Source organism: Vicugna pacos, chromosome 16 (assembly GCF_048564905.1).
Source record: "Vicugna pacos chromosome 16, VicPac4, whole genome shotgun sequence".
Classification (NCBI taxonomy): Eukaryota; Metazoa; Chordata; class Mammalia; order Artiodactyla; family Camelidae; genus Vicugna; species Vicugna pacos.
This window is the reverse complement of record NC_133002.1, coordinates 57,959,910-57,973,577: the sequence shown is the minus strand read 5'-3', so window position 1 is coordinate 57,973,577 and position 13,668 is coordinate 57,959,910. Positions and strand designations below refer to the sequence as shown.

Genomic DNA, 13,668 nt, shown 5'->3' with positions numbered 1-13,668 from the left:
CTACTGTATAGCACAGAGAACTATATGCAATATCTTACAGTAACCTATAATGGAAAAGAATATGAAAAGGAATATATGTATATATATGTATGACTGAAACATGCTGTACACTAGAAATTGACACATTGTAAACTGACTATACTTAAAAATTAAAATTAAAATGGGCAAAAGATTTGAATGGATACTGAGAAGACTTATGGATAGTAAGTAGGCACTTAAAAGATATTGGAGAAATGCAAATTAAAACCACAATGAGATACCACTAAATATCTATTAAAATGGCTAAGTTTATAAAATCAACCTTACCAAGGACATAGAGGAACAAGAACTGTCATACTGTTGGTGGAGAAGTAAAATAGTACAACCACTTTGTAAAATAGTTTGGCAGTATCGTAAAAAGTTAAATATACACTGACCATATGATCCAGAACTTCCTCTGTTAGGTCTTTGCCCAGGAGAAATTAACAATAGATGTTCGTACAAAGACTTACATATGAATGTTTATAGTGGCTTTATTTGTAGAAGCTAAAAACTGGAAGCAGCCCAAATGTCCATCAACAGATGAATGGATAAATTGTATATCCATACAATAGAATACTACTCAGCAATAAAAAAGGAATCAACTAATAATACACACGATGTGGACGCATCTCAAGATAATTACGCTGAGGGAAAGAGGCCAGACAAAAAGAATGATTCCATTTATATAAAATCCTATGAAGCGCAAACTAACCTACAATGACAGAAAGCAGATCAGAGATTGGGCAAGAGGGAGGGAAAACAAAGAGGCATGAGGAATCTTTTAAGGTCATGGTTCACTGTCTTGTGGTGACATACACCACATGTCAACACATAAAATTGTTCACTTTGGAACCATGGAGTCAACTGTGTGTTGATTAGACCTCAATCGAGTTGTTTAAAAAACTATGATGAGCCTAGGACATCTTATGCCGGAAAGCAAAGAAACTAATCATTTTATCAAAAGGTTTCAGGTACCAAATTGAATAGGCACCCATTGGCCAGTAATAGGAAAATACAACTATCAGTTAGGATAATAACTACAGTGGATTGAAAGAGAACAAATATCTTTAAATTCATGTGTTCATAGTGGCAGGTATAAAATGTTATGTGTCCATAATGATAACAATAATAAAAAAAACCGCATTGATCAATAAATAACCTTTGGAAGATACTATAGAATTAACGAACTATTTTGACAACTGTTAAATCATGCATTTATCCTGCCTTTTTTATATGCAGTGTACCTAGTGTAATCAATTAGCCAGTGAAGTGATGTTCCTCTTCATCAGTATTGCAGCTAATAAATGCTGAAATGATACCACTATTTACAACCCCTAATCAATGCAATGATTATGAAAGGCTGCAAACATCAAAAACAGAGACAGGTGGTGGGGAGGGAAATAGCTCAGTGGTAGAGCCCATTCTTGGCATGCAGAAGGTCCTGGTTCAATCTCCAGTACTTCCATTTAAAAAAAATTATAGATTTAAAAATTTAAAAAACCTGAGAGACAAACAGGCATAATTCTCCTCAGGGAGATACACAATACAGCATAAGGAATCTTTTTTTTTTTTTAAAAAAAAAAGATCAAATGTGATTGAATCAGACCTTTTTCACCTAACTCCCAGTGTGCAGAGAACATGGGAGGCAGACGAAGGTGTTAAAATGCCATGGAGATGCCACCAGCAAGATGCAGATTGGGGAAAGTTCCTCAGGACAAACCACCTCGTTTCTTAAAAAAACAAGGAGAGAAAGAAAAAGAAATGAAAAGGAAATTAAAGAAACTGAAAGCAAAAAATGAGGAAGAGGGAAACCACAAATTTTTAAAGATCTTTAAGAGATGTGTTAACCAGTTGCAATGTATGGTCTAGATAGAAAGTCAGACTAAGTTTTTTTAAAATGACATTTATAGGCCAAACAGAGAAATGTAAATACTAATTCGATATTTGATGTTAGGAAATTGTTGTTTGGCGGGAGGTGATAGTTTGGGGAATATGTTTTAAAAGGGAAACGCTTTTCTTTTAAAAATACATTCTGAAATGTTTACTGGTGAAATCATATGATGTCTGGTACTTACATCAAAATAATGCCGGGGTGGGTGTAGGTGCAAGTATTGGAGGAAACAAAACTGACCAGGAGTTGGTTAATTATTGAAGTTGAGTAATGACTATATGGTGAATCATTAGGCTAGTCTCTATACGTTTGTGAATTGTGTAATAAAAGTGTTTTAAAACTGCGTCAGAATGATTGTGCTAGGATGAAAAATGCAGTTTAAAAATCGGGAAGAAATACCGTCCTGCAAAACGCTTATGCTACTTGCGTGAAAGCGGTAGAATGTCATTTCCCCCTTCATTCCTACATTTTCTGTAATGTGTCTATATATTTTAATATTATTTTTATAATGAAAAATTATGCATAATAAACCCTAGGGGAAAACAAAACCTCTGTATTTTTGCCGTCCTTGTCCTGGTCTTAAAAACTCATTATTTCCCCCAAGCCCTCTAGGCTTTTGCTAAGCTTCCCGTCGTCTTTTCCAAGTTTAGATTATCCGAGTTGTGGGACTATGAAGGTTTTGAGGAAAGGGGGTCAAGTTCAGCGCAGCCCAAATTTCCGCCAGCCCGCAGGCTGACCCGAGCCGCACGCCACTTAGCACGGCGACCTCCAAGGGCGCGGATTAGCTTCGGGACCCGCCTTCTTCAGATGCGTGAGTAAGATTTGCGTATGCGCGCTTTGAGGGACTACATCTCCCAGGAGGCTCTGCGCCTCGCGTGGACGGGGACAGCTTAGTAGTGGGGGACTACATCACCCAGGGACACCTTGCGAGAGGCGATGGTAAGAAGAAGACTGTACAGCCATTGGTCCAGAGTCTGTCGGAAGCTGTGCGGTGACTGGTCCAGAAGCCTGTCAGTTACTGCCAAGAGCAGTTAAATTTTGCTGTTAGACGGCTTGAGGAGGGAGGGAGAGAAGAGCGCGGGGAGCTGGGCCGCGCCCTCTGAGCCGGGTGAGTGACCTTTACCTCCGCCCTCCTCGCAGTGCGCTCTGGGACCTGCACCCTCACTCCCCGGGGGGAGTCCACATGCTCAGGTACTCACGCGAGGGCGGGCACCATACACACACGTGTCACGCCTAACCTGAGAAGCATCTTCAGGACGCAGGAAGCCAAACTCTACACACACCCTGGGCACCTGTACACGCGGGTTCTTTCTCGCGGGCTTCTTCTCGGACTCCGGGAGGGAAAAACACGCCCTGAGGCCCACGTGGATATTGTGTCCACAAGCCAGGACATCTGCAGAGACCCTCAGCTGAACATATGGGCTCACCGACACACGCGCTCACTGTGGGACACCCGCATACCCGAACCCCAGGGGTTTCCGCAGTAAAAGGAGGATGACAAGGCACACACATACCGCACCCAAACGCACCATGCCACTCACACCAGCGGCCCCTCATCTTCTGGATACTGTATTAAATAATGCATAGACTCATATTTAATTTTTATTTTGTCTCTAGATAAATATCAAGGCTTTTTGGTACAAGAAGGAAATTTTGAACAAGCAGAAAAAGTAAGATTTTTTTTTTTATTGAGTTATAGTCAGTTTACAATGTTGTGTCAATTTCCAGTATAGAACACTTTTTTTCGGTTATACATAAATTCATTGTCTCATTCTCTTTCACCGTGAGCTGCCACTAGATCTTGTATATATTTCCCTGTGCTACACAGTATAATCTTATTTATCTGTTCTATATATACCTGTCAGAATCTACAAATTTCTAACTCCCAGTCTGTCCCTTCCCACCCCCCTCTCCCTGGCAACCACAAGTTTGTATTCTATGTCTATGAGTCTGTTTCTGTTTTGTATTTATGTTCATTTGAGTAAGACCACTATTGAATTGTATTTAACAGACCCTTTTACATGTATAAGGTTTTACCTTTTTTTACAGAGCATTTCACATATGGTATCTTGCATAATTCTCCCAGGAATCTGGCTAAGCAGGGCTGCCATCATACCCATTTTCTAGAAGATAAGCTGAGCCTAGTTTAAATAAACCTGCCCAAGTTACATGGGAGGGGCAGAATTTGAACTCAGGCTTCTTGATCTGAGGTTTAAGGTTATGTCTAGCTATGCAGACTTGCTTATTTATAGAAATGCCTCCTTCCCTCCCTGACAGCAGGGATCTGACACTGCTTAATGTGATCGGAGCAGTCCCGGGGTAACCTCCAGAGAGGCTTTGCCTCTCCATCACCTGCCCCATGTGTAAACTGCTCCTCACAGGTGCCTACAGAGTAGCAGCTTGAGTTATTGTCAGAAGTTGATGGGAAAACCCAGGTGTCCTCCTTTGAGGGTCTGGGGAGAAGATACCAAGGAATGGGCACGTTCTTGACAGGGGTGGGAAGGTTTCGTTCCATTAGACTTTTAATAAGATATTATTTTGCAGTGTTTTCCTGATAGAGCCCCATAGAAATGTCTCATTAATTTAGTGCTACTTTGGTACTTTCAGAACTAAATTAATTCTGAGGTGCCTTCTAAAATCGTTTTATATTTAGTCTGAGTTGGAGTTTGGAAGGGCCGTAATGAATTCAAACGATATAGAATTGTATAAAGAAAAAGGGAGATATCTGCCTTCCATCTTCCCTTGACAACCCTTCCCCTAAAGGTGACCTTACCAATCTGTTGGAGTGTGTGTCATTACAGACTTCCCCCCTATGCTTCATACAACTGTATAGGGTGCATATAGGTCTGGCAGGTTTTTCTTTTGCAAAAGTGGGGCTACACTGGATGTACTGACACCAGCTTTTTTCATGTTTCAGTCAGTCTTGGCTGTCTTTTCCAGTGTGTGTAGAGCTATGGCTCAATCTTTTTATTTTTATTTTTTTATTTTTGGTGGGGGAGGCAATTAGGCTTAGTTATTTTTGGAGAAGGTACTGAAGATTGAACCCAGGGCCTCATGCATGCTGAGCATGCACTCTACCACTTGAGCTATATATACCCTCCCCACTGTGGCTCATTCTTTTTGATGGCTTAGTAGTATCCCATGGAAGTGACTTAGTGTATTTATCCATCCCTCTGTTGCTAAGTATTTGCATTATATCTAGTTTTACAAACATTGATACAGCGGGTGACATTTTACACACACATGCTAGTGTTTCTCTTGAACAGTGATTCTCAACCAGGGGCAATTTTGTTAACGCCTGGAGCCATTTTTGATCATCATGAGGGGAGTGTGGGGGTACTGGCATCTGGTGGGTAGAGACCAGGGGTGCTACTAAACATCCTACAATGCACAGGACATCCACCAACTGTGAAGAATTATCCATTCTAAAATGTCATTAGTGTTGAGGTTAAGAAACGGCTCTAGATAAAAATGGAATTAGATATTTTTTAAAAATTCAGTTTATTAAAAACCCCAGTGCCCAACGAATTATGACACGGCTACTCAATGGAATATTAACCAGCCATTTAAAATGATATTTTTGAGGCTCTTGTAGCAACATGAAATCATGCTTATGACATTTTGCATTTTAAAAGCCATGTACTGGGGGAAAAAAAGGGAATATGTGAAATGAAAAGTATTAAGGTGGTGGGGTTTTCTCCCCTTGTCTCTTTTCGCAAAGTCACGTTATTCTAAAATCTAAAAGTTACTTAGTTTTTAATCATTTATTCATAAATTGTTTCTAGAGCCTTTGGGGTATGCCAGAAACTGTGCTGGTCTCTGGAGATATGACTGGAACTAGGCTGAGACCCTGCCCATAGGGAGCCTGCCTCCTGTGGCTGGAGAGGACATAATACACAGTCGCAAGTGGTTTGAATGCTAGAAGGGACAGGAGTGCATCTTCCCAAGGGGATGCTCTTTAGCTGAGCCCTGGTGGATGGGAGGAGCCAGCCTTGGGAAGAGCGAGTCAGGGTGGTAGTGGGCTGCATGGCACACATGGGAACAGTAAGTGCAGGGGCAGGGCAGGGGCAGCGGCTCATAGACAGGTACGGAAGCAGTGTTTTCTAGGAACTGCTCAGAAGCACTGAGCTGCTCACCTCACCTCAGCCCCCTGCCCTGGTTGAGGAGACTGAAGAGTAGTCCAGGGTGAGGTTGAAGAGGCGGGCCTGGGAGCGTCATTTCATAGCATAACACGGCTCCACTGCTGTGGGTGGGCCTGCGGTGTGTGCAGAGGATGGTGAAGGGAAATGTCTCAGTGTCCTTTGGATCATGTAGGCTTGTCAGAGAATGCCAGGCCCCACCCATTCCTGGAGCCTGTGTGTCTGAGAGTCCCCCTCAGCCTTCGGCTCTAGTGGACTCTGCTCTCATGTTAATGCAGCCTGGGACTTCACCTCAGGCAGGAGTTGGCCACAAAGTGTTTTGGAAAGCCACCAGCTTTCCATCTGATCTCTGGAAGTGAACGATCTCCTCCCAATCAGCAAACATCACGAGCACTGACTGTGGTGGGCTCTATTCCAGGCACTGGAATTATGGTGATGGACAGATGAGGCCAGGGCCGTGTTTTCATGGGCTTGAATTCTGGCTGGGGGAGACAGATAAGAAACAGAGGTACAGGAAAAATGTCCAGTATGTAAATGCTACAAAGGAGACTAAAGCAGGGTAAGGAGAGAACAGGGATGTGGGCACTGCTCTGGGTGGGCTGGGCAGGGAGCGCTGCTCCGAGGAGCCATGTGGGGACAGAGGCCCTAAGAACCTGCTTTGGTGTTTACTCCGTGTCTCTTGCATTTAGCTTGAAGCTGATGGACGCTGTATGGGCCAGAGGCAGGGATGGTGGGCTATGACCCCAGAGCAGATGGCAGGAATATCTCCAATTTTGAGGTGGCGGTGGCTGGGTCTGTGTCTGGACTTGTCACACGGGCGCTGATCAGCCCCTTGGACGTCATCAAGATCCGTTTCCAGGTACCCTTTTCCCTTTTTTCCATGTAAGGGGCAGGAGGACAAGTTCTTTTTTTGTCAAAGCAATTCCTAAAGTTTGGGGCTTTAGCAAGGAAAAGTACTTCATTGCTTCCGTCACCTCTGCAATTCCTCCTTCCCACCCACCCCTGCCCCTGATGTCCTGACCACTTCGATTTTGATTCCTAGCTTCAGATTGAGCGTCTGTCTCGCAGTGACCCCAGTGCAAAATACTACGGGATCCTACAGGCGGGGAGACAGATCTTGCAAGAGGAGGGCCCAACAGCCTTCTGGAAAGGACACATCCCAGCCCAGCTTCTCTCCATAGGCTATGGAGCTGTCCAAGTAAGCGGCAGGGGACCTGGCCAGGCCCCTGGAGTCCTGTTGCTCAGCAGGGGAGCACAGGGTGGTGGGGCACGCAGGGACAGTGCCCAGGGTAGGACAGCAGGAGGCTGTCACCACACTTCTCACTTGTCTTGGCTGGGAAGCTGCCCAACAAATGAAGACACAGTCAGACAACTGATGGCTCAGGTCAGGTGCTCCCCAGGCTGACGTGCCCCCACCCCTCCACCTCTGTGCCTGGCACACAGACCCATCCTGATGGATAAACCGGTGATGTGTGCTCTCAGGACCCCGAGCCATCTTGAGTTGGCTGGAGAAAGATCTGAGCGGGAGGGGGCTGACACTGTGGAATATGGAATTTGTGGGATACCCCCAGATGGGATTTCTGCTCCAGGGCAGACTGTTTCTCAAACAGGGCCACTGCCCACTGCACCAAAGGGGTCCCTGGCTGAGAATCAGATAATGGCCATCTTTTCCCAGTTCTCAGGAAACTAAGTTAATGAGCAGAATTTTTTATTATAAATTTTTTCTCATATATTTTCTTAACCCTTGGAGATTCAGCTCTGCTCAGAATATAAAATGGCTTCTAAGCTTTGCACAAAATTACGTTTATTGTGCTGTGTCCCTGCTCAAGAAGAGTGTCTCCTGGTCTCCAGGACAGGGCCCCGCCTGGGTCATGGGAGGGGGATTTGGAGGGTGTTTGTCAATGGCCTTTCACACGCTCTTGCAGTTTTTGTCCTTTGAACTGCTGACCGAGCTGGTGCACAGGGCCAGCGTGCGCGATGCCCGCGACTTCTCCGTGCACTTCGTGTGTGGTGGCCTGTCCGCCTGCGTGGCCACCCTCACTGTGCATCCTGTGGACGTTCTGCGCACCCGCTTCGCAGCTCAGGGTGAGCCCAGGGTGAGTGGCCGGGCCAGAGAAGGGGCGCTGAGTGACGGAAGTTGTCCTGGGGAGGGGGCTCCTTCCCTTCAAGGGAGCCAAGCTGGGGGGACCTGGGGTGTTCAGGCATCAGGCCATTCATGATACCTGTGACTGTGCTCAGCACCATGCGCGGGCCTCACGTGGGAGACAGAACCTGCAGGGAGAACATTACAAATACCAAATGGAGGGCTGGACAGGGAAGGCATCCAGGAAGGTGAGACTTGAGATCATATCACCATACGATTGTGAGGGTGGTGGTGTTTTCCACAAAGAATGGATTGGAGGAAATGGGATCACTGAGTCAGGCTTGAGGAAGAATTGAGTGAGTGAAAGCGAAGGATTAAACCCTGAAACAGAGACCCTGCCCTCCCCATCGCCGGCATCTCTGTCTCCTGGACATACGTCAGAATAGCGTAGGATGCTGTTGGTGGGGAATGTGCTTTGTTTAAGAATTGGATCTGAGACCGGCTAAGAATAACTGTGGTTTTAGTTCTGCTGGTTTTTTATGTTACCTGGGTGGAAATCCTGAGTTGGGGGAGACCTTTATTTTAAGAAGACATTCTGGTGAGTTTTTTGATTGAGAAAAGCAAAATGCCCTGGGAACAGTCTAGAAGAAAAGGATGGGGGCCAAGGGGGAGGGTATAGCTCAGTGGTAGAGCGTGCTTAGCAGCATGAGGTCCTGGGTTCAATCCCCAGTGCCCTTTAACAAATAAATAAACCTAATCCCCCCCCCCAAAAGAAAGGTTAAGTATAAGCACATGGCAAAAAATCCAAATAGCATAAAATGGTAACAGTAAATCTCCCTTTTGCCCTGGCTCCCTCCTCTGTGCCCCGCCCCCTTTCCCTCCATGGAGGTCATAATGATACCTGTTCCTCCTTCCTTGTGTGTCCTTGGGAGGGGTAATCTCTACATACAGTTTGTTTCTTCCACAGACACCATACACACTCTTCCTTGTCTTGCTGTGTTCCCTTAACTGACTATATACTGGGGGGATTATTTCCTACCAGTCACGTGGATTATGTCATCCTCTTTTAACAGCTACACTGTGTTCTTTTGCCATGATTCGCGTAACCAATCACCCAAGGGTGGATATTGCACCTTTACTATTCTGCATACTTTGGTGCACTCCTTGGATGTATCCGTCGTGTAAATAGCTGGAAGTGGGGTTGCTGGACAGTCCCACCATTGGAATTTTTGTCCCGCATCTTCCGTGTCCTCTTGGCAGGAGAAGTAATGCTCCTGGTAGCTGGTTTCTAGAAATAGACCTGGTAGGCTGTGTCCTCGGGCTGAAACAATGGCTCACTTGAGTTGCATGTGTGGTGCCCAGGTCTATAAAACCCTGCGAGACGCCGTGATGACCATGTACAGGACCGAAGGCCCCTTAGTCTTCTACAAAGGCTTGAACCCCACCTTGATCGCCATCTTCCCCTACGCCGGCTTCCAGTTCTCCTTCTACAGCTCCTTGAAGCACGCGTATGAGTGGGCCGTGCCAAGTGAAGGAAAGAAAAATGGTGAGACCACCCTCTAGGCCCCTCCACCCCACTCCTAGCCCATAACAGCCCCGTCTGCATCAGGGAGGAGACAAAGTTTTCCTGCAGAAGCTAAGACACCACTGAGCTCTGAACCCCACCGATGACAGTTTCTTCCGGTTTTTGCCACACCCGCCAGGGGCATCATCAACATTTATTTCCAACCACCAGTCCAGCTGGGGAGATCGGCATTAAAAGCTCGCACCCCTTCTGCCACCAGGCTGTCTGATATGTAGTCCGTGGTTATTTTTTTTTTCAATAATCTATACTATGTCATCTTAAACTATTTTGGCTTTTTGGTTTTTTTGTGGAGGGTAATTATTTATTATTTTATTTTTTAAATGGAGGTGCTGGGGATTGAACCCAGGACCTTGTGCATGCCAGGCATGTATTCTTCTACTGAGCTATACCTTCCCCCAGCTTTTTTTTTTTTTTATCCCTGCCCCTGGTCATTCTTACTCTGTCTGGTTGTCCTGGATTAAATTCTTCTGTGATCGAGGGTGCTTGTTAGTTTTTTGTTTTATGGCGGAGGATTAGACTGCATAACCTTGAAGTTTACCCTAGATTGTATTTCTCTCATTTTCCCCCTTAATCCCACTTTTCTGGTTCAGGGAACTTCAAAAACCTGCTCTGTGGTAGCGGAGCTGGAGTCATCAGCAAGACCCTTACGTACCCCCTGGACCTCTTCAAGAAACGGCTGCAGGTCGGAGGGTTTGAGCAGGCCCGAGCCTCCTTTGGCCAGGTGAGTTGTGTCCCCGCCAACAGCTCTGATCCCTGCCCCTCACTGGGCACAGGAAGGACCCGGGGTTAGCTCCTGCCCTCTGGGCAGCTTGAGCCCCCACAGCCCTCTCACCCCAGCCTGCCCCCAGGACCCCTGAGCACATGGGAAGCCACAGGCAGAGCCCTATGTGTACTGGGCAGAGACCCAGGAGAAGGTGCACTTGGAGTCTGCACTTAAAAAGTGTTCACTTCAAAATAAAGAGTATATTCACTTAAGAAAGGTCCCCCAAACATGAAAGCACACAGAGGAACAGACTCACACTGGTGCACGGGGTTCTCCGCGTTATGTTGTAAGTGTCCCTGGAAAGCGGTGAATTAAATTTAATCAACTAAACTGTATTTTTAATGCACTAGAAGGGTTTGCCATTCAGAGAAGCCCCATTGTGAGTAATTTTGTAACGTTAATAGTCATTCCTTAGTGTGCTTAGACGTTCACGTACTGAGTTTTCCTCTGGTACTTCTAGAGTGCTGATTTTGTGAAAGACCAAGGTGGCAGTTGGGTAGGGGGGAGGTGGCCGGGGTGGGGAATCCCAGGGCCTTCCCTTTGGAACCTGGGACCCTGGAATGTCAAGGCATTAGCAACATGCCTGAGAGATGGCAGAGGAGAGGGATGGCGTGGAATGGGAGGCAGGGAAGGGACAGAGCCCGCCCTCCTTGAGGGGAGAGAAAGAATTGAGTTTGTAGTTGTAATACATTTTCTTTGCAGAAAACTTTAGAGAAGTTAGACAAAAAGAAAGATAAAAATCACATGTAAATCAAACACCGCCCACTCAGATAATCACACAGAACCCTTAGCTGTAGTTTTGTTTTGTTTTGTTTTGTTTTGTTTTCTTTCTTTCTTTCTTTTTAAATTGAAGTATAATTGACTTACAATATTATGTTAGTTTCATAGTGATTCAGTATTTCTGTAGATTATGTTCCATTTAAAGTTATTACAAAGTAATGGCTGTTTTCCCCTGTGCCGTGCACTATGTCCTTGTTGCTTATTTATTTTATACATGGTAGTTTGTACCTGTTAATCCCCAACCTTATCTTGCCCTTCCCCTGCCTCCCCATTGGTAACCATTAGTTTGTTTCAGTATCTGTGAGTCTGTTTCTGTTTGGTTATATTCATTCATTTATTTTATTTTTTAGTTTCCACATATGTGATACCATACACTATTTGTCTTTCTCTGACTTACTTCACTAAGCAAAATACCCCTACCTAGGGCCATCCATGTTGTAGTTTAATTTCTTTGCATAAATAAACACGTGTGCATGAGGTTATACATGAGGTTTTATAACCTCATTTTTCTGTTTACCAACTTGTCCTGAAGTGATGGTTTGAATTTGGACAGGGAGAGTTGGTGAGAGCCCAGGACAGAGATGTCACATGAGCAGGTGCGGCTGGACGTTGAGCGTGTGAGGAGTGTCAGAAGACCACTGGGGGATTAAGGCAGACTAGGGAGGGAAGTTGAAGCCCAATGGTGGAGCGCCCTGAACGCCCGACCATGGGGGTTAGACTTGATTCTTTACAGTGTTGTTACCATCATCATCACTGGGAGTCACTGCAGCTTTTGGAAGAGAGCGAGGCTTGAGTAGAGCTGTGCCTTGGGCATGGGGCTAGCAGTAGTTTGTAGGCAACTAGAGGTGGCCAGACTGGAGGAGTGGCACTGGTTAGGCTCAGAGCTAACGAAGGAGGGCCAGATTCAGATCTACTGCCCAAGGGAGACCAGGAGGGATGGGGTGCATGGTCAGAGGCACCTCTGGGAAGAGGTGGGTTCTTGGGAGCCACAGTCATTGGGAGCCTCCTGGGGAGGCAGGAGCTCTGCCCATTGCTGATTTCCAGGCACTTCATCTCTTAAGTCTGAATTAGCCCAGTTGGAAGAGAAAGAATGAGGTTAACTGACTGTATTGTTTTTCCATTCATTCCTTCATCCAGCAAGTATTTATTGGGAGCTTTAATGTGCCAGGCTCTGTGTTGACAAAAGAACTGAGCCCACATCCATGTTCCCATCATGTCCTCTCTCCTCAACCGGGGTAACCTTCCTCTCCCCAGGTTCGAAGGTACAAGGGCCTCCTGGACTGTGCCCAGCAGGTGCTACGAGAGGAGGGTGCGCAGGGCTTCTTCAAAGGCTTGTCCCCCAGCCTGCTGAAGGCTGCCCTCTCCACTGGCTTCGTGTTCTTCTGGTATGAGCTCTTCTGCAACCTCTTCCACCACATGAAGAAGGCAGACAGCTAGCCCTGAGGGCAGGAGGGGTGGCCTGAGGTCTGTCACTCCTGAAGGAAGACTTGATCTATAGCCTTGTGTTGCACTGAGAGGTCCTGCCTGGTCCCTCCCCCCAGGCCAGCTGTCCTGAGCATGAAAGCTGTCAGGAGCAGGGCAGCAGCCTTGATTCCACCAGCTTGGACACCACTAAAGGAGCAAAGGGGTTTCTCCACGTGAGAGTACGGGGAGCATGCAGGACTTGGTCTGCGGGGGCCCAGCCCCACCACTCAGAAGGAGCTGGATGCTTCTCCTCTGGCGAACTATCTAGGGGCAACAGCCACCCTCTTGCATGTCTTAGGCCCGTCTGCACAGAGAACGCTCCTGGCTCTGGGGTCGGGGGTGGAGGGTGGGCTGCAGCTTGAGTGTGAGGCTGGAATCGGGCCCTTTATGGGGGTCTGGTCCCCACACTTGGGCTCTTCATAACTCCCACCAACTTACTTAATAGACATTAAAGCTAAAAGCACATTCCTTATCCTACTCCTCCATCTTCCCTTCCAAACCACATCCCTCCTCACAAAGTAGGAGGGAAGGGATCCCTGCCTTCTTAAATTCTACTTCCCTCATGCAGCTTTGCTTCTAGTTCTGGGGGAAGAATTCCACTGAATTGGTCAGTCTGTAAACTCTGCCAGGCTCAGATCTTCTTGTCTATGAAGGCACCATGCTGGCTGGCCTCTCCCTGGGTGGGACTGGTCCCAGCCCGTGGGCCTCTAGGGAAAGCAGAAACCAGAAGCCCCCACAGCCAGTAGGAGGAGGGGTAGGTAGAGGCAGCAGCCCTTCTCCCCGGTCTACCTGGAATCACACCTCTTTCACTGGGGGCTGGTTTAGCCCTCCTGAGTGGTTGGGAGCGAACAGGCTGGGCCAGTGGACATCAACTGCCCACTCAGGGGGCTCCTCCTGGGTCCAGCATGGTGTTGTGCACATTCTCTATAATTTGAGAAGGGC

The 13,668-nt window shown here is 46.6% G+C and overlaps 1 protein-coding gene across 3 annotated transcripts; it reads left to right on the top strand.

Annotated features, from left to right (window-relative positions):
• The first annotated feature begins 2,604 nt into the window (after positions 1–2,604).
• Positions 2,605–13,198, top strand: SLC25A19 (solute carrier family 25 member 19). Of its 3 annotated transcripts, none has more exons than XM_072939562.1 (8): positions 2,605–2,723; positions 3,530–3,582; positions 6,741–6,910; positions 7,094–7,249; positions 7,977–8,147; positions 9,497–9,680; positions 10,310–10,440; positions 12,517–13,198. In XM_072939562.1, exons 3-8 carry the CDS (start codon positions 6,779–6,781, stop codon positions 12,697–12,699), a joined length of 957 nt encoding a protein of 318 aa, XP_072795663.1. In that variant the 5' UTR covers positions 2,605–2,723; positions 3,530–3,582; positions 6,741–6,778; the 3' UTR covers positions 12,700–13,198. The 3 variants fall into 3 exon arrangements, with proteins under 3 accessions (XP_072795663.1, XP_006199445.1, XP_015090775.1); XM_006199383.4 differs by lacking the exon at positions 2,605–2,723 and adding an exon at positions 2,897–3,020; XM_015235289.3 differs by lacking the exon at positions 2,605–2,723 and adding an exon at positions 2,977–3,103.
• The last annotated feature ends 470 nt before the right edge of the window (positions 13,199–13,668 follow it).